At 42.4% G+C, this 25,731-nt stretch overlaps 1 protein-coding gene and 1 non-coding gene across 2 annotated transcripts in view; both read left to right on the top strand.

Annotated features, from left to right (window-relative positions):
- The first annotated feature begins 6,908 nt into the window (after positions 1 to 6,908).
- The window catches only part of PITPNC1 (phosphatidylinositol transfer protein cytoplasmic 1), a 216,519-nt gene continuing 197,696 nt past the window's right edge, over positions 6,909 to 25,731 (top strand). The window contains exon 1 of the mRNA XM_054709088.1: positions 6,909 to 7,862. Within this exon, the coding sequence (XP_054565063.1) occupies positions 7,815 to 7,862 (48 nt within the window). The 5' untranslated portion in view covers positions 6,909 to 7,814. The remainder of the gene's footprint in view (positions 7,863 to 25,731) is intronic.
- LOC114234428 (U6 spliceosomal RNA) lies at positions 18,062 to 18,171 on the top strand. Its single transcript, XR_003620630.2, has one exon. It is a non-coding gene; the product is annotated as a U6 spliceosomal RNA (small nuclear RNA).

Raw genomic sequence — 25,731 nt, 5'->3', positions numbered from 1 at the left:
CAGGTAAACAAAGTCATAACTAAAACATTCTTGCCACTATAACAACCACAAACTTAGTGGCTTAAAACAACAAAAATTGATTCTCTCACGATCTAGAGTCCGGAAGGCAGTATCACTGGACAAAATCAAGGTGTGGCAGGGCCATGCTTCCTCTGGAGGCTCTAGGGGACCTGCCATCCTTGCCTCTTTCAGCTTCTGGTGGCTGTGGGCAGGCATTCCTTGGTCTGTGGCCTCATCACTCTAATTTAATCTCTGCCTTCCTGGTCACATTGCCTTCTCTTCTGTGTGTGTCAAATTTCCCTCTACTTTTCTCTTATAGAGACACCTGTGATTGTATTTAGGACCCACCCAGATAATCCAGGATAATCTACTTATTTCAGATCCTTAATGTAATCACACCCTTTTTCCAGTAAGGTGATATTTTCAGGTTTTAGGGTGTAGGATCTGATATCTTTGGGGGCCATTGTTCAGCCTAAATGCAGTCACCTAAGCAATTTTTATTTATTGATTTTTATTTTTTATTTTTTTAGAGAGAGAAGAAAGGTGAGAAACATTGATTTGTTGTTCCACTTATTTATGCATTCATTGGTTGATTCTTGTATGTGCCTTGAACCCAAACCTTGGTGTGTCAGGACGAGGCTTTAACCAACTGAGCTACTCTGCCAGGGTCATCTAAGCAATATTTAAAGTGGAGTTCTGATATAAATGATTACATACACTTAATAAGCAAACATTATTCCCTTATTTTCTCTCTGGTAACTTTTAAAAAAATATATTTTTATTGATTTTTTACAGAGAGGAAGGGAGAGGCAGAGAGAGTTAGAAACATCGATGAGAGAGAAACATCAATCAGCTGCTTCCTGCACACCCCCTACTGGGGATGTGCCCGCAACCAAGGTACATGCCCTTGACCGGAATCAAACCTGGGACCCTTGAGTCTGCAGGCCGACGCTCTATCCACTGAGTCAAACCGGTTAGGGCTCTGGTAACTTTTTAAAAATATATATATTTTATTGATTTTTTACAGAGAGGAAGGGAGAGGGATAGAGAGCTAGAAACACTGATGAGAGAGAAACATCCATCAGCTGCCTCCTGCACACCCCTATTGGGTATGTGCCCGAAACCAAGGTACATGCCCTTGACTGGAATCGAACCTGGGACCCTTGAGTCCACAGGCTGACGGACGCTCTATCCACTGAGCCAAACCGGTTAGGGCCTCTCTGGTAACTTTTAAAATGTTTCACCAAAAGTCAAATTACGTGACATCTCTGTGGCATAAGTAAGGAATACTCTTTCCAGATGTGTTGACATCATTTGATGATACTAGGTTAAATATGCTTTGACATAAAAGAACCACAGTGAATTATGGTTGCACAGTTGCCTCCTCTTAAAGGACACTCAGGATCAAGGGCAATGTTTTATCACTAAAATTTCTCTCAAGTGAGTATAGGTTACCTATAATCTCATAATTCATCTCAAAACATTCCAATGTTTTGCCAATTTCTGTAAAAATAGGTAATGCAATAGAAAGTAAAACTTTGATACATTTATGATTAGCTTATTTATTTAAAAAGAGCCAAAACTATAACTTTGGCCACAGGACCTCTAGGTTTTTATTTTCTGCGAAGCATTCTGTACTACATCATTGTCAATTAATTTTTATTTTATGAGCATTTACTGCACAGCACAAGCAATTACACATCAAAGGCATTCTCTGTATTTAATAGAAGCCTGGTATACGGGTCTACACATAAAAATTGCCTTGGGACTTGCTTTGTGTCGTTTTGTTAAGAATGGATTTAACATTTGCTTAGCACCTAACAAGGTCAGACATACAGTTGTTTAAAAAACACACACAGAGGCATGCATAGACATAAACTTTCCTGGAATTAAACAATCTTTAAAACAACAAAATTAATTGCAAAGGTAACACTTGATCTTCAAAAGTTGCCCTTAAAAAGGGGGGCATGTCAAAAGGACACAGGAGCCCTAGCTGGTTTGGCTCAGTGGGTAGAGTGTTTGCCTGCGGACTGAAGGGTCCCAGGTTCAATTCTGGTCAAGGGCACATGCCTGGGTTCAGGCTTGATCCCCAGTAGGGGGCGTGCAGGAGACAACCAATCAATGATTCTCTCTCATCATTGATGTTTCTCTCTCTCCCTCTTCCTTCCTCTCGGATATCAATAAAAATATATTTTAAAAAAGAAAGGACACAGGAACCAAACAGCAGAAACTACCAATGGCCAAAGCTGGAGCAATCTGAGCAACAAAGTTAATGTAATGTAGACTTATTCCTCAAGTATAAAATAAATATGCACAAGTCCACACTAATATAACTAAATAATTGAATAAATGAGGGAGGAGGGACAAATCTTGCAGAATTCCATATTGAATATGTAGATCCTCTTCCCTCAAGGAGATGGAGCTCCCTTGAGTGTGGGCTGCACTTAATGACTCACTTCTGAAGCATGAATTATGGAAAGGGAAAAATGGTAACTGTACAATGGAAAACTTGGCAGACATTACTTTAACCAGGTAATCAAAGTTAAGGTCAAGTCCTTTATCGAGGGCTATTTTGGTCATATTAATGCAGAGCATGGGAATGACAAAGTGACATCTTTACATCACTGTGATGTAGCAGTTTTGTTTTATTCCTTTTCTCAACCCTGATTTTGACTAGTTGACAGTCAGTCTCTCCAAAAGCTTCTTGGAGTAGCTAAACATTTAGATGAGGTTAATGAATGTTACACTAATACAGTGGTTCTTCATTGCAGGAGATCCCCCTCCATACTCAGCACTGTTTTGGGGATTGTGTATGTGTATATGTATGTGTGTGTGAGGGAGGAGTTGCTACATATTTAGTGGGTAAAGACCAGGGATGCTAAAAATCCTGTAATGACTTCCACAAAGAATTATCTGGCATCAAATGTCAGTCGTGCTGAGGTTGAGAACTGTAAACTAATAAATGCATACATCCAATAGACATTTATTGGGTACTTATAGTATCCCTCTCACAAGGCTACATTTTCCAGATCACACAGATAGGCCCTGGCCCATCTCCTCTGGAAGCTTACCATCATGTTGGATAACAGATGAAACACAGTACTGTATATGACATCTATATATATAAAAGCCTAAGCCACCGAACAACCAAACAACTGGTCGACCAGCCACTATGGCACGCACTGACCACCAGGGGCAGACGCTCAATGCAGGAGCTGCCTCCTGGTGGTCAGTGCACTCCCATAGCCAACCTCTCGCAGCCGGCCAACCTCTCTCAGTCCCTCCCCCTGGCCAGCCAACCTCCCAGGGTCCCTCCCCCCGGCTGGCCGCCCTAATTGGCCCTGATGGCTGCCAAGCTGAGAGACCCCACCAGTGCATGAATTCATGCACCGGGCCTCTAGTTTTATATATAAAAGTCACTACTGTATAAGACAATTTATATATAAAGGCCATGCAACCCAGCTAGCATGTCACAGTAGTGGAGTGTTGACTTATGAACCAGGAGGTCGCAGTTCAATTCCTGATTTCTGGTGGAGGTGCATGCCTGGGTTGTGAGCTAGGTCCCCAGTGTGGGGCATACAGGAAGCAGCCGATCAGTCGTTCTCTCTCATCATTGATGTTTCTATCTCTCCCTTCCTCTCTGAAATAATAATAAAAGAATAGTTCAAATAAGTGTTTTGGATTGTCTAGAAAGGTAAAGAGTTATCTAAAATGGCTTTATGTAGGAGACAGGACTTTCAATGGACCTTAAGTACTGGTATAATGAGTAGGAAAGAGGAAACTGGAAGAACCATTTATTTTACTTAAGAAATACCAGGAATAAAACATGACTTGAATAGTCATAAAGACTATTGGTACACTCTTCTTTCCAATGCTACTTACAGAGGTGAGCAGGACCTTATAGTTTTCTCACATAAACTGAGAAGAGGTTTCAATTGAGTGGGGGGCATCAGTGTGTTGAAATGATTGTGTACGTCCTCCCATCTCGAGCCCCTGCCTTTATATGTTATCCTTCATCTGAGAATAAATGCATCACAGGTGTGCTTGGGCTAATACTCTTTTCCTTTTGGTCATATTATTCTCACTGGTAACTTTACTCTTCATTCTTCTTTTTTGCCCTTTGTGCCCACCTCTATTTTTTAATATGTGAAGATCATTAGCTATAGATTGTATGAGATTATATGTTGTTGTTGTTGTTTTTTTAAATATATTTTATTGATTTTTTTTACAGAGAGAAAGGGAGAGGGATAGAGAGCTAGAAACATCGATGAGAGAGAAACATCGACCAACTGCCTCCTGCACACCCCCCACCGGGGATGTGCCCGCAACCAATGTACATGCCCCTGACCGGAATCGAACCTGGGACCCCCCAGTCCGCAGACCGACGCTCTATCCACTGAGCCAAACCGGTTTCGGCGATTATATGTTGTTTATAGAACTTTATACCATCCACAATGATGATTGCAACACCTTCAAGGCTCTTTGGAAATAGGTATTGTGGGGACTCCATTGGTTGAAAAGAAAGATAAAATTCTCCTTGCCAGACTTGATGACTATAGGGACTTAAAACATTTGTTAAAAATGTATCTTGGCCAGTAGATGGCGCTCTCCTCCCTTTGTGTAAATATGTTATGAATGAATAAGCTCTCTCTTTGCCCTCCCTTCCCCCAAGTGCTGTTGTAGTGAAAACCAATCCATCTTCAAGTCCTTTTCAAATATTTTTTTAAAATATATATTTTTATTGAATTCAGAGAGGAAGGGAGAGGGAGAGAGAGATAGAAACAGCAATGATGAGAGAGAATCATTGATTCGCTGCCTCTTGCACACACCCCTACAGGGGATTGAGCCTACAACCCAGGCATGTGCCCTGGACTGGAATCGAACCCAGGACCCTTCAGTCCTCAGGCCAACACTATCCACTGAGCCAAACCAAATCTTTTAAATTCATCCTCTTTTCTTCATTCGTTATTTCAGGTCCTTTCCATACCTCTCCTATGGTATTAGAATAATGTAATAACCTGCCTCTAATATCCTTTGATCCTAACCCATCCAACATGTTATCATCAGAATCACTTTCCAAAAACAGATTGTCAATGGCCCGCTGAAAAGTGGTGTGTGTGTGTAGGGGGTGGCGGGGCGGGGGCTGGTGGGGGCGGAGCGGGATTCTCTATGAAGGCAATGGCAGGAACAGAAAATTCAAAGCAAAGTAGAGGCCTCTCTAGGTAATAGATTTGTCTCAGGGGAAGTGTGACTGGCTATTGTGGGAAAGGTAGATTCAGATCCTCCTGCCAAGGAATTGAACTTGCTCAATAGGCCATAGAGAATCACTGGAGTCAAAGCTGTGTTTGAACAAGATTAATGGGACCAGGCATGCGGATGGGCTGGGTGTAAAGGAAGAGTTCAGTGGAGAAAGCTTATAAGGGTAAGGGGAGAGGCATAGTCATCTGATTTGCAGTTTGGAATATTCAGAAAAGTAGTTCCTCAACCACAATATTCATCTGTAAAATACTTAGTTACAGAATCAATGTCAGGACACATCTAGGAAGTCAGGAATACACCCACATATTCTGATGTCCTGTGTCTGTGTGGCTAGCCTTATGTTTTCTCACTGCCTCTGGGTAGATTAGTAGGTGCCAGAAGCAAAGCCACTACACTTGTTTTCAAGTCAGAAGTAGAAAAAGGAAAACAGCTTGAGCTTCTTTCTGTATCACAGGCTTTCAATGTGTTATTATTCAACACTACAGTGTCAGATTTAGATTTTCCACCTCGAGGAATTGGGTTTAGCTTTAATTAGTTGCTATGAATATTTCTGAGCCAACTCTTGGGAAACATTTATCTAGAAAAATGGTTTTACTAACATATAAGCTGGATTTAGGGTGTCATTTTTCTATCAAGCTTTGTATCATGTTCACACAGTTATAAATTCTCTCCAGCCATCTGGATGATTTTGCCACCGCCCACCATTGTTATACCAGATAATTATTCATTATAATTTAAAATACTATAATATTGAGGCCATCTGTATTGCCACCCAAGCTCAATGAGTAGCTGCAGGACTTTAGATCATGACTATTTTCAGAGAAAAGATGATGCAGGTTATTCTGCATAGAGGCAACTAATGCATTTTTCATCCTGCAACTCTTCAGAAAAACAAGCTTAAAAATACCAGACAAATGAAAAACAGACTTCAGCAGTTACATGCAGCTTCCTGAGTGACTGAAGAATGTGCCTCTTGTGGTTAAAATGAGGGATCTGTTTAATATGGACGAAATACCAACACTCCAGGCATTTTCATTGACATTTCACTGTGACTTTTTGAACTTAGGAGTGCTGACACGAAAACCTATTCTTGCTGCTGTGGAAGCCTGCAGGCAGACCCCAGAGCAGGGCGGGAGAGGTAAAAGGCTGCGTCCCTATCACCTTTTCTCTACTTGTGTCTTTGTGTTTGTACTTCACTTTCGTTTGTACTGTTGCCCTCCCCAGTTTCCCAGGATTCCTTTTCTGAAACCAGTTAGGAAACCAGGCAAGGGTTTGTTCTCATGCTCTCAAATCCCATGGCCTCGCCAGCACGGGACTTGCCTACTTGACCAAAGAGAAAATATTTGTGGTGGGTATTTGTAAAGACCTTTGCCAAAGGTCAAAGAGCACTTCTGTTCCTTGGAACTATTAGTTTCCCTGAGTGGCTGGACGAGCACTGTGGCACTCAGGGCACATCGGAGAACAGATTCAAAGGGTAAAGGAAGTCTAGGGAAGCCCCTTTTGTGATCTTCCCCAGCGCCGGCTGGGCTGGGCTCCGGGGCAGCCCGGTTGTCTGGCAGCAGCCCGGGAGAGACATGCTGTTTTGTTTAAATCCTCCACATTCTTTGCCATATCCCCATTGGCCGGATGGGGCTCCCCGCCGCGGCCGCTGCTGATGTCAGCCTCGCCGGCGCTGGCTCCTCCCGCACCCACCTCCCGGGCCCGAGGCACACTGCAGCTCCGCGCGGACTCTCCGGCTCCGGCGAGGTGGCTGCAAACTCGCGGGCACGCACGGCGCTCGGGGAGCCGGGGGACTCGGGGGAGGGGACGCGTGCGGAAGGCGCCAGCTTGCTCTCGCCCGCCTCTTGCAGCGCGAGTCGAGGTTGGAGGAACCCGGGGCCTCAGCCCGGCTGAGCCCAGCGGCGGCGGCTTCCCTTTTCTACCCCTGCGAGCTCCAGAGCGCCTCGGGGACCGGCCCTCAAAAGAGCAGGAAATCTTGTTTACCGCCCGGGGAGAGGAGCCCATCGAGCCTTTGTCTGGAAAGTCAGCATCTCCGGATGAATCCCTGCAATGAGTTTCTGGTGAATTAGCATTGGGCAGAACGGCCGGAGAAGGGGGTCGCTAGGCTCACGTCTGGTTTCAAAGGCGTATCCAGCGGGTGACTTTTGAGCATTCGTTTTAATTTTTGGAAATTTCTCTTTTTCCCCCCTCCCTCGCCGCCACCGGGCATGTCCTGATCTGACGGCCGCTCCTACCGCCTGGGGCTGCGGATCCGAGTGGTTTCCAGCGGGGCTCCCTCCCTCCCTCCCGGACTTTGCAATACCGCGTTCCGGGAGAACCAACCTCGGCGAGGAAGGGGGCGGGGGAGCCACGAACACCCGGACCCAAACCTTGACATGCTCTTGGGTGGAAAGGAGGAAGCCAGGAGCTGAGTGCACCGCCGGGTCTGTTTCTCCGGCCGGCTCCGAGCGCGGGGCTCCGGGCTCCCTGCCCTGCGCCTGGGCGGCAGCCTTGTTGTTCTCGGGGCCGCCCCCCGCTTCCTGCTCCGGTGGTCCACGTCCACGGCTGGCAGGACCATGCTGCTCAAGGAGTACCGGATCTGCATGCCGCTCACCGTGGACGAGGTAAGCGCCGCGCCCGGCCTTGCCTCGCCCGCTCCCCGCCTCCCCCCCCCCCCCCCCCCCGCCCCGGGACGCCGTGTACCCCGCGGCCGCCTCCCGGCCGTCGAGTCCACTACGGGCGGCAAGGAAACCTGGTGGAACATTACCTCCCAAACCGAAGGCTGGAGGGGCGGGAGGAAGGGGAATTGCTGTTTCCACTTGTCACCCCAGCGGGGGAGGGCGGCCTTGGGTGGGGCGGTGGACTCCAGGTGGGCCCTTCCAGGGGCACCTAGATCCACATTACTGGGGATCAGAATGCGCCAAAGGAAGTCGGTGCGCCCCCTTTCTCCAATTAAGAAAATGAATAAAGCACAACCAACAACCCCACGCGCGCGCTGGTAAACTGGGTGTGTGTGTGTGTGTGTGTGTGGGGGGGTCATCCCATTCTGGCATGGGCTCAGACTCCCCTCCCGCCCTTTGCTGGAAGGTCCAGGTTCGGGAAGAAGCCCTTCACCCTCTGAATCTGGAGGCCCCAAGCCCTGCTGGGGGACACCTCGGAGCCCTTTGAGGGTGGGGGTCCGTCCGGGTCCAGGCATCTTGCGGTGGCCGCCCGCCCCGGCGCCGCTCCCGCCACGCCCTCGCAACCAGGCTCCTTGACCTGGCTTCGACCTTTCGCAACCCGCCTGGCTCGGAAACTTTCTGCGTCTCTTGTTTCTTCAGCCGCGGGGAGCGTGGTCTGCGAGCGAGCCGCGCGTGGCGGGTGCTGCGGCACGGCCACAGGAGGGCGCTCCAGCACGTGGGTGCGCGTCCGGCCGGGGTTGGGTCCCGGCAGTGCGGGTGAGCGGCGGGGGTCGTCGTCCACGCTGCTCAGGTTCGCATTCAGGAAATGATGACTCAGAATTATTCAGGCCCCAGCTTCCCTTTATTCGCCCTCTGCTCCCGACCTTTTTGGTGATCTCACAGTTGCTTAGCGCCTGCCCTGGGGACAGCGAGGGAGCATGAAGCCTGTCAAGGCAATTTGAAACTCACTGGTGTGGTTTGGTGTGGCAACACAAACGAAATCTGCGACCCCAACCGTATTTATATTTAAATATAGTGCCCTTAATCTATATCTATCAGGAGTTATTGAGCCACTATTTTGTGGCAGGGACTAGTTTACGTTGGGGTAGAAAAAGATAATTAACCCAGATCGTGGCTGTGCTCCCAAGGGTCTGCCTTCATTTGTCGTCTGGAGCAAGTGTGAAGGGAAGACCCACGTACCATGCAAGGCAAGATCAGAGTAGCTCTGAGTTTACAAACCGCAGCCTGGGGAAGCTGGCTGCCAGAGAGGGAGATCAGCCTGCACCCGAATGATCAGTGGAACGTTTGCAGTTTGTTGGTATTTGAGGAGATAGCATTTGAGCAAGATCTTGAAGGATGGAGACCATGTGGGTAGTTTTGGGGCGTGCATCCTGACCGTGTAAATAAAGTGGTGAAGCAACACATAAATAGTTCTCTGGAGAGTGAGGGAGGCAAAGGAATGAAACTCCAGTATTTCTAGAAAAGGTTAGATCTCAGTCCATGGGTGGGCAGCGGGAGCTGGAGGTTCAGCTTGGGGGGGTGTTTACTTCTATGAGATCTCCTCCTAATGACTTTATTTATTGATCAGAATTTGGACTCTAGGGGCCATGTTTGTACTGCATGAAATGCCCCCCAAATTCAGGTGATAGTCAAGAAAATAACCAGTTCTAGAATCTTCTCTATTACCTGCAAAATCTCTTTATTCTGGTTGGTTCCTTCTCAGGTTTTCTTGAACAGGCAGGCACAGCTCCTTTCCCCACTGTTTGTTTTTTGGACTTAAATACCCACCACCTCCCTATAAAGAAATCACATTTGAGTGGTCTAGATGGAGGCCCTTCCTTCCTTAATTGGCAAATTAAATCAGATTCTACTTGTAACACCATGTATAATTATAACTTAATTAATATATAATTCATTTGGACTAAAGCATGATTCAGTTTCTGTAAGGTCATATTCTGAAGTAGGTTTCTACTTTGTCAGAGAAGCAGGGGGACATTTTAGATTGATAGAGGTTTCAAACTAAGGATTCAGGCGCACCAAATCCGATGATGGATGGGGAGGCTAGGCCCATCTTGTCAGAGATTAGACCCCTAGAGTTTGACTGGTAGTAAACCCCACAGTTACCATGATTCCCCTTTGCACTATGCCCTACCAACCTCAACATTGAATATTGGGCAGCAACTTAATGTCTTCAAAGAAGACAGTTATCATCAGTTTAGGTAGACCTTTGGAACCTACCTAACTTTTGTTTCAACGCTTGAATTGCTTTAGGCCAGATTCATGGACCTATAGCACTTCTGGGACTTATTTCTCTGTTTAACCACCACAGTTCATTAGTAGCAGTGTCCATATTTTTTAAAATGAGGCAAATGCTTTATCTTGGAGAGTCATTTTCTAGAACCAACACTGTGTCTGTGCCGCGCCCCCCCCCCCCCCCCCCCCCCTTGCAGTATCCATTTAACTCCTTACTGAGGGGAGGGGAGAGTAAAGGGGACTGGTGTGTTGTTATCTACATTTTGCAGATGAGTAAACTGAGATTCAGAATGATTTAGTAATGTATTCAGAATGATTTAGTAATGTACACCAGGGCACACAACCAGTTAACACCCAAGCCAGAACCAGAGCCACGTTAAAAAAACACATTGTTTGTTTTTCCTTATTCTGCTCTTTGCCTGTCACTCATATTTACTCCAGCAAAAGCAAAAACACTTTTCTTGAAAACAGATAAAGTCAGCACTACCAACTAAATGAAAAAATCAAAATCTCTTGAATTGTTCAAGAGAGTACTGTTTCTACTATTTCTCTAGCCTTATAAAATGTCCCATAGTTCCAGGAAAGAAGAACAGCTCTGGGAGATAAAGAGAAGAAAGCTGAACTACAGTCTAGACAGAGTGTTGGTGTTTTGTTCTCATTTAGACATTAATTTCAGAATAATGAATTATAAGAAGTAACATCCCGTGGATTAATTTTAATTAAAAAAAGTCATTGGAATAGTCTCCTCATTTATGTTCAACGTCATTGTCTCTGAACTAAATATAAGCCCTTTGGAAAGTTCTGCTTAGCAAAGGGCCCTGGGGGCTGATAGTTGGTCATAAAGAGGTAGTTGTCATTGTTTTCATTTGAAACAGTTGGCGATGTAGATTCTGGAATTTTAAATTTGGAAGGGCTATTAGAGATGACCTATAGTTGAACCATTTTGCTTTGTAGAGAATAGAGTTGTAGAAGATTCAGTTAGTTGCCCAGCTCCTAGCTAAGGGCAGGGTCTAGGCCAGAACCCAGGCCTTCTGATTTCTGGTGCAAAGCTGTTTTACTGTAGGATAGGGGTTCTGCCGTTTCTCCCCTCTGGGCTTTCTTGTTGGAAGGAAATATTATCTCTAAGCATGATATGCAAAACAGGTATAGTGTTTAGTTGGAGGTGGGTTAGAGACTTTGACCATGTATGTGTACTTAGGGGATATTTAAGGGTGGTCAGCTGCCCAGAGGGTGGCCAGAGGAGCACCATCTAAAGCTACTTTTGTATAACAAGCCCACTGGTTTTCCTTAGATTGTATGCTTATTTGGGATGGCTTTTGGATATGTGGCTCCATGGAGATTATGGTGGCGTTTAAGACCCCTCCCTCCCCAAGAAAACCCTTGGGTGCTTCTACTGGTCCCAGCATCCTAATTCCAAATGTCATTTTCATGACATTTGGGGCACAGTCTGAAGATCACCCCTCCCTGACAGGTGCTTAGCAGCAAGATAAGCATTTTCCTAGAGCTAAGCACATCCTAATAAAATCTAAGGCAGGAATCCTTTTGTTTTCATTGCTTGCTCTGGTGTTTAACAGTTCCTGTTCTGATTGCATTAACATTAATTTGTGTACTTTTAGGGATTTATTTGTGGTCTTTAGGGATTTGGTGCACAATGAAAGGTAGGAACATTCTTCTTCCTTCCAAAAAAGGAAGAAAAAAAAAAGAACAAGAAAAACAACTTTTAAAAATACAGAATATTATCTTGTTCTTCACCCTGGCAGGGAGCCAGTGCACTTTATCCAGGCTCCCCGGGTCCCCAGAGACTTTTCTGAGAACAGATTTGGGATCAGGGTGGTGCCATCTCTGGAATGACCTAAATGGAGGTGCCAAAATGCCAGGGTTAATAAAATATTTTGTGGGCTTTGGGGCAGGAATTTTTTAAGGAAAGGGATTTTAAATTTGCCATCGGCATTGACAGTTTGTTTTTGGTACAAAGTGATACCCCTAAGTATAAAGGCTCCTTGGGTTAATCTTATAGACTTTCCCCAGGATTCCTCATAATTGTAATTTTGCAAATGTTTTTTAAGAATGAGCGTTATTAATTTTTTAAAGAAGAAAAGCATGAACAAAAACAAAAAAGAAAAACAAAAAACTAAAAAATAAATGACAACAACAAAAAAGAATGAGTGCGATTGTGATATCCACCTCTCCCCCCGCCTTAGATTATTGTGAGGAACCAATGCCAGGGTCATGAGTTTGATTTCTGGGCCATCCTGGTAGCTTCTCTTGCTTGTTCCACAGCCAGGGAACAATGTCCCTCATGCTGCCCAGCTATCTTGCGAAGCTCCCTTTGTGGTCGTGAGGGGTACCTGGGGAGAGGAGTGCGTTAATGGATAAGTGCAAACCTTTCACCACTAATGGAGCAGACAACAAGGAGCAGATGCCATCCTCCTGGCCCGTCAGTGAAATGGACTTTGTGTGTGAAGGGCCCTGCGCTTTCCCTGTGATTTGAGTGTGAATGCCCTTCACGTGAAACAGATTCTGGGCTTTGAAAAAAATGCACACTGCTATTAAAAAAACCCTAGTTAAAAGAGGGTGGTAATTAATTTTTGCTTTTCATTTAAAAAGGCATCGAGTGAATCCCTATAGCTCTTAGAAATCAATTTAGAAACCCTGTCTGGTTAATTGAGTATTATTGATATTCAGAGAAAAGCGAGGCATCTTCATTTCAGAAAGACTCTCATTTCAGGTGAATGGAGAATACTATTTTTTTGTAAGCAGTTTTTAAAAATGATGTTTTCAGCTTCCAACCTCTGTAAGGTGTCATTTAGGAAAGTGTGTGTGTGTGTGTGTGTGTGTGTGTGTGTGTGTGTGTATAGGGTTCACAAAGTTGTTTTAAATTTAAAAGTGTGTGCACAGTGACAGGCAGTAAATGTGTTTTTCAGGGGCAGTGATTACTGGAAAAGTCCGTTGAGGTTCATTGCTTTAGCCACCTGAGTGAGGGCACCTGCTTTCTGTTGCCTGGAGGTCTGTATGGTCAAATAACTCTGAACACCTTTTTGAAAACCAGCGAACACTTCTGCCTCTGTTCAGAGAAAAAGACAGATACGGTATAGAAATCAGCTGATTTGTAGTAAGAAGTCAGGAAGGTTTTACATATCTTGAGCAAATTCAGCCCACTGGGAGAGAAAAAGAATTTCAGATTGCAGTCTGCTAACTGCCTGGCCTCCCTGGCTCATGCTTGAAGTCAGGAATTTTGTGGTATTCCCCAGTGGAGATTTTTTTGTAGGCCACATGGCAGATAAATTCCAAGTGTATTATAAGTATTAAAACAGGAAAACAAATCATATCTGGAAAATGTAAAGTTGTTTGAAAAAATTATCTTGGAAGCTTGATTTTTCAGACCACACATCCTCCAACCTACAGAAACTTACAAACAATTCATATAAACAGAGTCTCAGGGGTGCACACCTGCGGGGCGCCATTTATATGGAACCCAGTGGAAATAGGGCAATATGATGGCCCTGCAGCTGACCCCTCTCAGGCTCCCAGCCCCTGTTGCTGTCATGTGTGAAAACTTGGAAGTTTAGCCCTGGCTGGTGTGGATTAGTTGGTTGGGTGTTATCCCATGCACTACAAGGTTGCCAGGTTGAATCCTGGTCAGGGCATGTCTGTGTTGCAGCTCAATCCTTGGTAGGGGGCGTGGCATTTGGTCCATGTTGTGCTCTCACATTGATGTTTCTCTCTCTGAAAATCAATAAAATACTCTTAAACAACAACAACAACAACACTTGAAAGTTTACAGAAAACTTTTGGGTATGTAAGTGGAAATTTCGCCGCCTCAGGGACGTCTTTCCTGACCGCTCCATCTAAAATAATTTTTCCATTATTCTTTTCCCCCCCATTATTCTTTGTCTCTGCACTTCTTTCTATCATAAGCAGTACTTGTTTTATTTATTTGTTACTTGTTTGTCATCCTAGAGCTTATAGTCCACAGGCCATTGGAGAAGTTTCATTATCATTATAAAGTAGATTATGGTGATGGTTGCACAACTCTTTGTAAATATATTAAAAACCATTGAGTTGGGATATAAAATACATCTCAATAAAGCTATTTTTTAAAAAGCTTTTATTTCACAGAGGAAGGGAGAGATAGAAACATCAATGATGAGAGAGAATCATTGATCAGCTACCTCCTACATGCCCCACACTGGGGATTGAGCCTGCAATCCTGGTATATGCCCTGATCAGGAATTGAACCGTGACTTCCTGGTTCATAGGTCAACACTCAACCACTGAGCCATGCCAGCTGGGCTGGGCTATAGCTGTTTTGTTGTTGTTGTTGTTTTTTTAAGAGGTGCCTATGGATTTTTCCAAGCAGAATAGATAATCTATGTTCAGAGAGAGAGTCGTTGACAGAAGTGTGGAATTTGAATTAGGAGTACAATGGAAAGTCACGTACAATGGAAAGTCACGGTCCCTGCCCTCAAGGACATGGCTGTGGTTGTCCTGAGTCTAGCTTTCCAAAGGAGGTTGTTCTCTTACGCAGCTGTGAGGGGGAAAAATCTGCCAGATTGGATCAGAATGACCACAATTTAGGTCAGAACTTCATACTTAAGGGGAAAAAAAGTAATCACAGCTTGAATAGTTGCTGTAAGGCCAACTGCAGGGCTCACTGACACGTCACAACCCTCTGAGCCCCCAGCCCCAGCCCTACCGTCAAGGGGACAGAGGCTGGTGGCCATCATGAAGGTGGGGACCTTTCTGGCTATGGCTCCAAGTGCATTTCTCTGCTTTTTATACTCATTGATTGGGAAGTAATGTGTTAGCACAGTGGTTGGTAAACTGCGGCTCGTGAGCCACATGTGGCTTGCGAGCCGCAGTTTGCCGCTGTGTTGACTAATGAGTTTGCCGACCACTGACCTAGACTCTCGATTCCAATAATTACAGGCTGTTGTTCCTTGTGATTAAGCCCCTAGCAGAATAAATCCTAGAATACACATTTCTGAGGAGGAGATGGTTCTATGGGGGAGTTGAATCCTCTGCCTAAAGACCTCCCGTCATGGAGGCTAACTAGTTATTTAAACTATGTCTCAATAGACTTGGTCTAGGATGGCAAAATCCTGCCCTGTTAGGCTGGGCATATCTCCCAGGATGGCAGATCACTAGAAGAGAAACCCCACTGCACAGGGCCCACTGTGGTGGCTGCAGAAGGAGTGACAGAGGAAGGAGTCCGGGGTCACCCACCACTTCCTGGCTGATGCCTGTGCAACATTGTACAGTGCTGTTTGTTGACTTAGAAACAGAAAGCCAGAGCTCACCAAGATTTTGACATCAAGTGTTAAAGTGACTCATTCCTTCATTTCCCAGCAATCTGACAAAAGGGGCCTGCTCTTAAAACTCCTTTATAGACTTTAGTGGAAGCCGACTCATAGATCTGAACAAGTAGCTAACGTAAGTTCTTGAGCAAATTTATTCAATGACTCTTCCCTTCTTTTCTTTTTCTTTTTTGCTCCTTTCGGTGAAGCATGACCTTCTAGAATTCCTGTTGCTCCTGAGCAAAGCGAAAAACCTCATCATCCTTTAATTCCTGTAGAATTATGTCTGCTGATCTTTAGGGTGTTGTTTTTTCCCCAGAATGAATCACCTAGAGAAGATTGGCCAAACACATGTAATGTGATGACAACCTATAGTCATGTTGTTTAAGCATCTAATTTGAGCAGCTAATCTCCAAAGATTGCTTCCCTGTCCCATGTCATGTACACACACACACACACACACACACACACACACACACACTTTCAGGTCTGATTATATTTGCTATATTAAGGTGTTTTCTGAGCAATAGTTTTTTGGGGTTATTTTTTTATACCAAAAATTACCAATCAATATATTTAAAAGAAAAATGAGAATTCACCACTAACTTGGATGCTAATATAGTTTATCCTCAGGATGTGTTCCAAGACCCCTAGTTGATGCCTGAAACCACAGATAGTACCAAAAACTCCATATACACTATGTTTTTATCTACACATACATACCTGTGATAAAGTTTCACATATAAATTAGGCACAGTAAGAGATGAACATCAATACTTAATAATAAAATAGAACAATTATAACAATATATGTAATAGAAGTTATATGAATGGCTTTGGGACCATTATTAAGTAAAATAAGGCTTACTTAAACACAAGGACTCCGAATCTACGACAGTCAGTCTGATAAATGAGTTGGCTACTCAGTGACTAGTAGGTGGGTTGCATGTACAGTGTGGATGATTCATGTCTCTGGTGGGATAGAGCAGGACCCTGCCAGATCTCATCACATTACTCAGAATGGCACACAACTAAAAAGACGAATTGCTTATTACTGAAATTTTCCACTCAGTATTTTCAGACCCTGGTTGACCACAGGTAACTGAAACCGCGGAAAATAAAACTGTGGGTAGGGGGTGGGGAGCTGCTGTATAATGAAGTTGTTGAAACCTTTAAGTGCACTGGGTCTTATTTGCTAGATTGTATTTCCCCAAAGCTGTGCAATATTTCTGTCTGTTTTAAACATTGTAGTGGGATTTACTTATTTATTTTTAAAATGGCAAAGTGTCACTTATCTCTTGATTCTCTGGCCAAAAAGTTTCCAATATGTGTAGCCAGTTTATACAGACAGTGATATGACCCGTTGATGAATATTGGACTCAAACTTCCAGAAAAGTATTGTGGAAAACTGAACAGTGCTTCAAAAGCCAAGGGTTTCACTGTTCATTTTGCTTATCTGAGCCATCTCTGTCTTCATGTCTTACATAAATTGTGAAAGTTACTTGTCATGACTGTCTGAGGAGCTAGATCTGTGTCAAAAGGTCTGGTTGAGTGTGGCCTTGTAGTAACCTTGCTTTTATGCACATAATAAAATAGTCAGCACCGTATGCCTCAGCATTGCATTCCGTGAAACACTGTTTGGAAAGTGTTTTAAATTTTTATTTCTATTTTATATGCTTGGACTGATAGCAGCCATATTTCACGTGTAAAGGAGGGAAAGAGAGAAATTACACTTGTTGAGTGTCTTCTTATTTCACTTAGTCCTCAGAATGGTCCTATGCGTGAGATACTATCACCCCATTTTACAAATGTGGACTAGGGGTGCTTGCATGGCTGGTCAGTGGTAGACTTGGATTCCCTTCTCCGTAGGCATGTTCTTTGCTCTACCCAGTTTTCCCTTCCTTAAAACCCTAAAGCTGGAAGGAGCACTAGTGGTGCTTTATTAAAGATTAAATAACTTCTTCAGGATTATCAAAGAAAATAGTTGGAGGAAGGCAGTTCTTGTATTCCGGGTAAGCTGAGAGAGTGGTCCACAAATTTTATCCATTGAATGATAAATTTTACCCAAGTACTAAACCAAGTGACATTCCTCAGCTTAACTTTGATAAATGAATCATACTCCTTTGAAAATAACTTGTAGTTCATGCTCTAAAAAGAGAACCACCTCTACAATTTTGAAAATTATTCCTTTTAATGGCAGTGAAAACCTTTGGCTTTTATAGACATCAGCAACAGAGATGTTCACTGATGAGCTCCTGTGAGCTTTCTCAAACTCAGTATCTAAAAATAATGATGGGAACAGACAAAGCGACACAATATTTTTTGGCACATTTAGTCAAAAACTTAAAACTTCCTGTGGAGGTAAGCAAAGTGGAGGGCATGAAAAATGACCAAAATGTACTATTCACACTTGAACCTGCTTTTCCCCACCCCTATATCATTTGCCCTCCCTGCTGAGATGGCTCACCTTTGTTAGCATTTCGTCCAGAGCCAGTTTACTAAGCCCATGCACAAATTAACACCTCATGTGGACTTGCATAAAAAATTTTAACTTGATACAATTATTTCTTTTGAAAATGGAACTTTTTCTTTTTCCAAATTAAAAATTAGCCTCGTGCTCGTTTCGGCAGCGCATATACTAAAATCAGAACGATACAGAGAAGATTAGCATGGCCCCTGCGCAAGGATGATGACATGCAAATTCGTGGACCGTTCCATATATATATTTTTTTTAAAGAAAAAAAAATATTAGCCTCAAAGACATTTACCAGTATTTAGAATTTTAAAGCAATGAAAAACCCAAACAAACCTGCCTTTCATTCCACAGTGGAGATTCAGAGATTTAAAATATATATATATTTTATTGATTTTTTTTTATGGAGAGGAAGGGAGAGGGAAAGAGAGTCAGAAACATCAATGAGAGAGAAACACTGATCAGCTGCCTCCTGCACACCCCCCACCAGGGATGTGCCCGCAACCAAGGTACATGCCCTTGACCAGAATCGAACCTGAGACCCCCTCAGTCCCCAGGCCGACGCTCTATACACTAAGCCAAACCGGTTAGGGCAATTCAGAGATATTTTGCTCTTTGTCAGCAGTGTTGAAAAAAACATGTAATTACCTAAAATGAGCTATTTGAAGGGACCACACATAATTGGTTGGATGTGTATATTCTGGTTAGTTTTTTTAAAAAATAATAATTTTTTTAAAAATTGTGGTAAAATACATTTTGCATAAAATTTGCCACCTTAACCACTTTTAAGTATAGTGTTCAGTGTACATTGACACTGTTGGGGCAGCCATCACCACCATCCATCTTCAGAAGTCGTCTTGTAAAAGTGGAACTTTGTGCCCATTAAGCAATAATTCCCCATTCTGCCTCCCTCCAACCCTTAGCAACTGCCATTTTACTTTGTCTCTATGAATTTACTATTTGATGTAGCTGGTCAGTTTTTTTAAAAAAAAAATCTTATTTCTATTTATCATTAAACTCATATACCATTTCCTGAAATAAAGCCAATAGAAGTTAAATTAATGGAAACTAACTAGAATTTTTCCTGAGTTCTGCTTTCTTTCAAAGGCAGAATATGATAAGATGGACCCATACCCATATTTTGGGTGACATTGATGACTCAGATAATGAGCTATACCTTTGCAGGAACAACTGAAGTGCTTGAAAATTTAAATTTGGGGTACCTAATATACTATCTTGTCATTTAACAGAAAAGTACATTTTTGTTTAGAATACTTACTAAGATAGGAAAAAGTACCTGGCATTTTAGAAGCATTTCAAACAAACAAGGTTGGCACTGACAAGTGTTCTTCTATTAACATAGAAGACGGAATATTTGATTAATGATAATGCTTTATTCCTGTCCCAGGCAGAAATAGATATTAATTGGACCCTTTTTCTGAATAAGGAAGTGTAGTTAAATGTTAGTTTTTTAAGGAATCTTTTTTTTTAAGTCCTCAACCAAAGATATGTTTTTATTTTATTTTATTTTATTTTATTTTATTTTATTTTATTTTATTTTATTTTATTTTATTTTCAGAGGGAGAGGAAGGAAGAGAGAGAGAGAGAGGAACATCTATGTGAGAGAGAAACATTGATTGGTTGCCTCCTGTACGTGCCCTGACTGGGGATCGAACTCACAACCTTTTGGTGTATGGGATAACACTCCAACCAATTGAGCCACCCAGCCAGAGCTAAAATCTTATTTCATTTTATTCTTTCAGGATTTTATAAATGTTTAACTTAGAACAAAATAATTTAAGTCAGTATGATGGCTTAATATTAATCATTTAACTTTGTTACATTTTCATTCTTGTCCAATTTTCGTAGTGATGTCTATAGATAGAGTTTTCAACTCACTAGCTGACAACCTGGATTTCATTCGATTGTATGGGATGATGGTCCTGCCACTCTCAAGGAGAAGTTTGTTCCATGCATTATCCAAGAAAATAGTGGGATCTAGAAACATGTTAGTCCTGAGTTTCAATTCAGTCTGAGAGCATTTTCCAGTGTGCCTGTGCTACCTTACAGGTGTATTTAACCTCTAATGCACCTGAAATATTAGACACTTGTAATACAGAGTCATAGAAAACAAAACCCTTGTTAAACCAGTCATTAGCCATTAAACAAAACAGAGAAACAACACTGGATAGAGGTTTGAGAAAACAAGACATAATCACCGGCTTGTATGGACAGGTAGTTCTGAAAACAGGGGCATGTCTTCTGAAATGTGTCAGTTCCTTATGGGTGACATAGTTCTCCATGAGGAACATTTTGCTGAGTTTGCTGTGATCTGAAATTATGATGATGCTGCTGCGGATGAAAAGACTAATGCAGCCCCTTAATATCTTTTCACACATATCCATCATTCTGGTCATTCAAGCCTCCATAAAAGTGATGCAGTGGATAAAAGTGGTTTATCAATATTTTAAAAATGCTGTGAAAATGGATGGTTCTTTTGTTCAGTGAGACAGGTTTAAAGATATGAAATATGGTTATTGAATCCCCTCCCCCCCTAAAGTGCAGAGAGTAGGGTCACTGGGATTACATTCAATCAGTAGGGTACAGACTGTACCGAATGTGTGGGAGACCCACACCCTGGACCATTGAAGGCCATGATGAACGCTCATTTTTTGATATTATGTTTTTGCTGCTCATTAAGAGGCACCGTGTCCAAAATGAAAAACCTTTAGATTCGGGATTCAATAGTTCACTTCTTTTGGATTGTGCCTGATGGGAACTTGGACACCGCCGAGTGTAATTACGTTTTTCAGCAATGTGACTTGTGGGGCCGCAGATAAGGGTGTGCTTCAGTGATTTCTTGCCAAGATCTAGCTGAAAAGGAGCTTGGTGGTTGTTTTTTAAAAATATAGTAATTAGGCTATTAGTTGTTCAAATGGAATAATTCCCTTAAGCCTTTTCAAGAAAAACACTTCCAAAAAGGTCAAGTGCATTTAAAATTAGCCATTATTTACGTAGGTGCTCAGCCTTTTGCCCACAACTGCCCCAGGAGTTGTTTCTTTTTTGGGAAAAATAAAAAAAAAGTTGCTTGTGTCTGTCAGAAACAGTCTAATTTTTCAAAGAGATTCAGAACTGGTTCTTAGGTCAAAAGCAGCCAGATCCCTGGCTTCACAGAAGGTTCATCATAGAGTCATCTATTTGTCATCTGCGGAATGCTACACTGAGTGTTCTGGCCTTTGGACAGTCTCTTCTGTGGACCTGGAGAAGCTGCTGCCAAGGACCTTATAGGCCGCTCAGACTGAGAAAAATTCAGAACAAAGTAAAAAAGAGGCAGCGAATAGTGGGGATGGATTGGAGTCCAGGCCTGTGTTGCTGACCTCTGGGCTCAGATCTACCCTGGGATGGAACCCGCTCACCCCATGCAGACTTCTGATGGCATGCCACCTCCCCGTGCCTCCCCACCACGACACACCCTCTGGGTGTGTCTCATCTTCTAGCTGGAAGATCAGCTTTCTTTCTGCTCTTGTTGGGTCTTTTTGAATTGCAAATCAGCCAAACCCGACAGTGGTCACATTTTAAGTCCTGGTAATTGCCCCAGCTCCCTCGGGGAGTTTCATCATTGTAAAGAAGTATAATTACTGCCCTAGCTGGTTTGGCTCAATGGATAGAGTGTCTGCCTGTGGACTGAAGGGTTCCAGGTTTGGTTCCGGCCAAGGGCACATGCTTGGGTTTCGGGCTTGATCCCCAGTAGGTGGCGTGCAGGAGGCAGCCAATCAATGATTCTCTCTCATCATTGATGTTTCTCTCTCAGTTCCTCTCTAAAATCAATAAAATATTTTTTTAAAAAAAGAAGTATAATTACTTACTTCCAAACGTTATTTTTCTCTCATTTTTTTCTCTACCCTTTCATTTAATTAAACACTTTGCATTTTATCACCTTGAGCCAAAGTGCCTGTGATGCCCTATTTGGATTTTCTGGTGTGGGCTGGTGCAGTATAGTGCATATGAGCATGGACTTAGAAGAACTAGCTGAATCCTTGCTGTGTGATAATCCATGAATTGTTTTAGGAAGACGCTATTTTCCTGTGCCTTGGTTTCCCCAACTGTCAACTACTTCTCTTTTTGACTCCATCAAAGACCGATCACATGAGATATGGAGCCTACATATGTAATGGGTGATGATAATTGCCCATCTGTGGGTACTGCATGAATACCTAGTAAACATGCATTCCCTGAGCTAGGCACAAAATGATCATTGTCTCACACTTTTAAACCCCTTTATTTTAGGGGGACCATCTAGTACACTTGGAGTGTCTACTTTCCACATGGCCCATGGGAAGAATTCTAAGATAGATACCCAGAGGATCTGAGTTTGCAGAGTGGGGAATGTTATGTTATAGTAAAAAAATGAATTAATTTATTTCCAGTCCTGCAGGGCTATGAGTTGCTTCTTAAAATTTTCTTTTCCACCACTGTGATGTTTATGTTGCTATGGTGGTGTGTCTCTTGCTTGGGTGTCAAGATTGACATTGAAAATAGATAGGCCAAAATAACAGCTTAACAGGTGGCTGTACTTTGTGATGTTCGTAAAACTCTTTTGCAGAGAAGTCCAGTGCAAGTAAATCATGCAGCTGTGCCCTCTTTTTTTTTTTTTTTTTTTAACACAGTCCTCTCCTTCCCGTATTATATATAGACTTCCCCCTTCTTTTAAGCAGTGCCATGCCGATTTCCTGCAGTAACACAGGGAAAGACTTTAGCTCATTTTATTTAGCAGTGGATGTGCTTTCCTTATTTTATGTAATTGGAGCCTCTTCCTAAAAATAACCCTTCTTTTCTTAATGTGATTCTTTTTATAGCTGATGTACTCTTTATTTAAATGGAAGGCCTCTTTTTAATGTGCCATGTACACATACATATAGATACATACACATATATACATATATTTGTATTTCTCTGTAGGTATAATCCTTAGTGAATGTGGTAGTAGAAATTGTTTTCCACTGACCTGTCATTAAGCTTTTACTTATTTATGATCATTTTCTTTCTTTTTTTTTTTTTTTTTTTAATTTTTTTTTTTTTTTTTTAAAATATATTTTATTGATTTCTTACAGAGAGGAAGGGAGAGGGATAGAGAGATAGAAACATCAATGAGAGAGAAGCATTGATCAGCCGCCTTCTGCACACCCCCCACTGGGGATGTGCCCGCAACCAAGGTACATGCCCTTGACCGGGATCGAACCTGGGACCCTTCAGTCCGCAGGCCGACGCTCTATCCACTGAGCCAAACCGGTCAGGGCGATTTTCTTTCTTTTTAGATAAAATCATAGGAAGAATCCAAGTGTTAAAACAGTTCAGCTTCCTACACCCTGTCAGAATCCTTTCTATAATAATCTTGCATAGCAATCATCTTGCCATTCAGCTTAAGCACCAGCATGGGAGGGTGCTCGCTCTTTTGAGGTATGACCTCTTCTCTGATTGCCCTCTTCGTTTAGAAGACACTTTCTTAAGCTTCGTTGATGTCTGCCTCCCTAGAACATTCATGATCGCTCCTCTTTTCCCCTCTAGAGTGACACAACCATTTCCATATGCTGAGTCTTTAAATATTTAAAGACATGTCATCCTTTGGTTTTATCTTCTATGATTTAATATTCAGAATTCCCCCAACCATTCACTTTATGAAATGGTTTCCAGACTCCCTCCTCATTCCAGTGGTCCTCCTTTGATACTGCCCTTTAAAAAACATTGAACAGTCCTGGACAGTGTGGTTCAGTTGGATGGGTGTCATCCCGTGCACCAAAGACTTGCTGTTTTCATTCCTGGTTCAGGGCATAGGCCTGGGTTCCCGGTTCGATTCCTGAACAGGGTACGTTTGGGAGGCAACTTATTGATTTTTCTCTCTTACATCCACATTTCTCTCTCTTTCCCTTCTTCTTTCTCTAAATATCAATAAAACATATCCTCAGGTGAGGTTTATACATTTTTTTACTTATGGACACTGAAATTGGAAATTTATATAATTTTCACATGTCACAAAATATTATTCTAATTTTGATTTATTTCAACCTCTTAAAAATGCAAAACCATTTGTAGCTCGTGGGCCATACAAAGACAGGGGTTTGACCCCAGGTATTGGAGGGCCAGTAGGGAAAACACGGAACTTACTTCAGCACCTTATGCTTTGGTGATGCTCTAGCATCATCGGCATTGGTGGTCAGGTCTTATCCAGGAGATCTGCTGGCACTGCTAAGTCTCTTTTTCCAGTGTGTATAAAATCTACAAGAAACAGCAGCCCCATAGCAACAGCAAGCATTACCCCAGGACTTTTAAGTGTAAATACGATGAGTAGCATCTGCTGATTTCCAATTTGACAAAATGTTTTTGATCCGTGCTTCTGTTATTTGATCGTGGTAGCTGCTCCTCTTGGCTTAGTGGCAGATGTGGTTAGTATGTCCTTCTGTCTTTATGTGACTTTTCAGTGACATCTCAATCCTAAAATCTAGCTCATAACTGCTTACCTTGGTTGCAGAAACCAGTATGCATTTGGGTGTAGAAAGGAAGCCCTCAATTATATTAATAAGCTTAAGAATGGATTATGCTCTACTGCCTCATTACTCTTAATTTTTAAAATAAGGTTCTCATTAGATTTTTTTTTAAGCAGTTTAACTAAGATTATAATTTAGCATGCAAAGGAGAAACTTTAGTAAATGGTGAGGCCACTTTTTTTTTAGTGTTTAAGCATTTAATTAGAATGATATATTTGTCTATGAGGGCGTTTGCTTAGCAAGGCTTTGCTTTGCCAGAGGAAGGGAAAACACAGAGGGCCAACATTAGTGGAACATCCAGTGTGCCAGGACCTCTGTGTTAATTATCTCATGTCATCCTTGTCGCCATCCTCCAAGGCGCATGCTGTTATTTTCATTTTACAGATAGGGAAATTGAGGCTCACAGGATTTGCCGAAGGCATGCAGTCAGTCAGTGGCAGAGCTGAATCAAACCCAGGGCTCTTTGGCTACAAATTCCACTTGTGTTCTCCAACAACACTATTGCTTTCTATAGCCAAAGGGCAGCTGACATTCATTCACGAGCAAGTTAATCGTATCAATATAGACAGTTGATCCTAAAATGGCTATATATTTCTAAATTATTTATTGGAACAATACATTTCGGAGTATATGTCTCAGAACCTGTGATATAAAATAAGAATATTGATCTTCTTAATGGAAGATCTTAATGATCTTCTTTTCCTTAGCATAATATTTTCAGATTATTTGCATTTGCCATATTTTAATAAAACTAGATACATGATACAATTTTAGATTAGCTATTATAAATCACGAGGGAAACCTTGATTGTTTTTAGAAAGCTTCTGTGTTTATCTAGACTGTATCTTGCAAAAAAGCACTTCAAGATGTCATTATATGAATGTTCTAATAGAAACTAAGAGAGCCTAGATGAGAATGTGTGATAATCTAAAGATATCATTTAAGTCAGGGCTTTAAAAACACATTACTTCCAGTGAGAAAGGAAGTCTCGTAGGTATGCTCTAATTTCACCTCTATCTGAGTCCTTAAAAGCAGATTTATACTAGTAAGAGGGAGATGAAACAGATTTTCAGAATAAAATGTTGAAGCTTCTAAGTAAAATATATTTCATATTATAATTGTTTAATTGTGTGAAATGGGTGCCTTAATAGCTGGTGCTGAGATTATTCTGTGAGGAAGCTAGTTGGTGGCTGCTCATGGTTTAGATTATGAGCTCCTCAGAGGAAGGTGATTGTCACCACCTTTTTTTTTTTTAACTCCCCACAGTTC

The sequence above is a fragment of the Eptesicus fuscus genome, chromosome 20 (assembly GCF_027574615.1).
Source record: "Eptesicus fuscus isolate TK198812 chromosome 20, DD_ASM_mEF_20220401, whole genome shotgun sequence".
NCBI lineage: Eukaryota > Metazoa > Chordata > Mammalia > Chiroptera > Vespertilionidae > Eptesicus > Eptesicus fuscus.
This window is presented reverse-complemented; position numbering and strand designations above follow the sequence as displayed.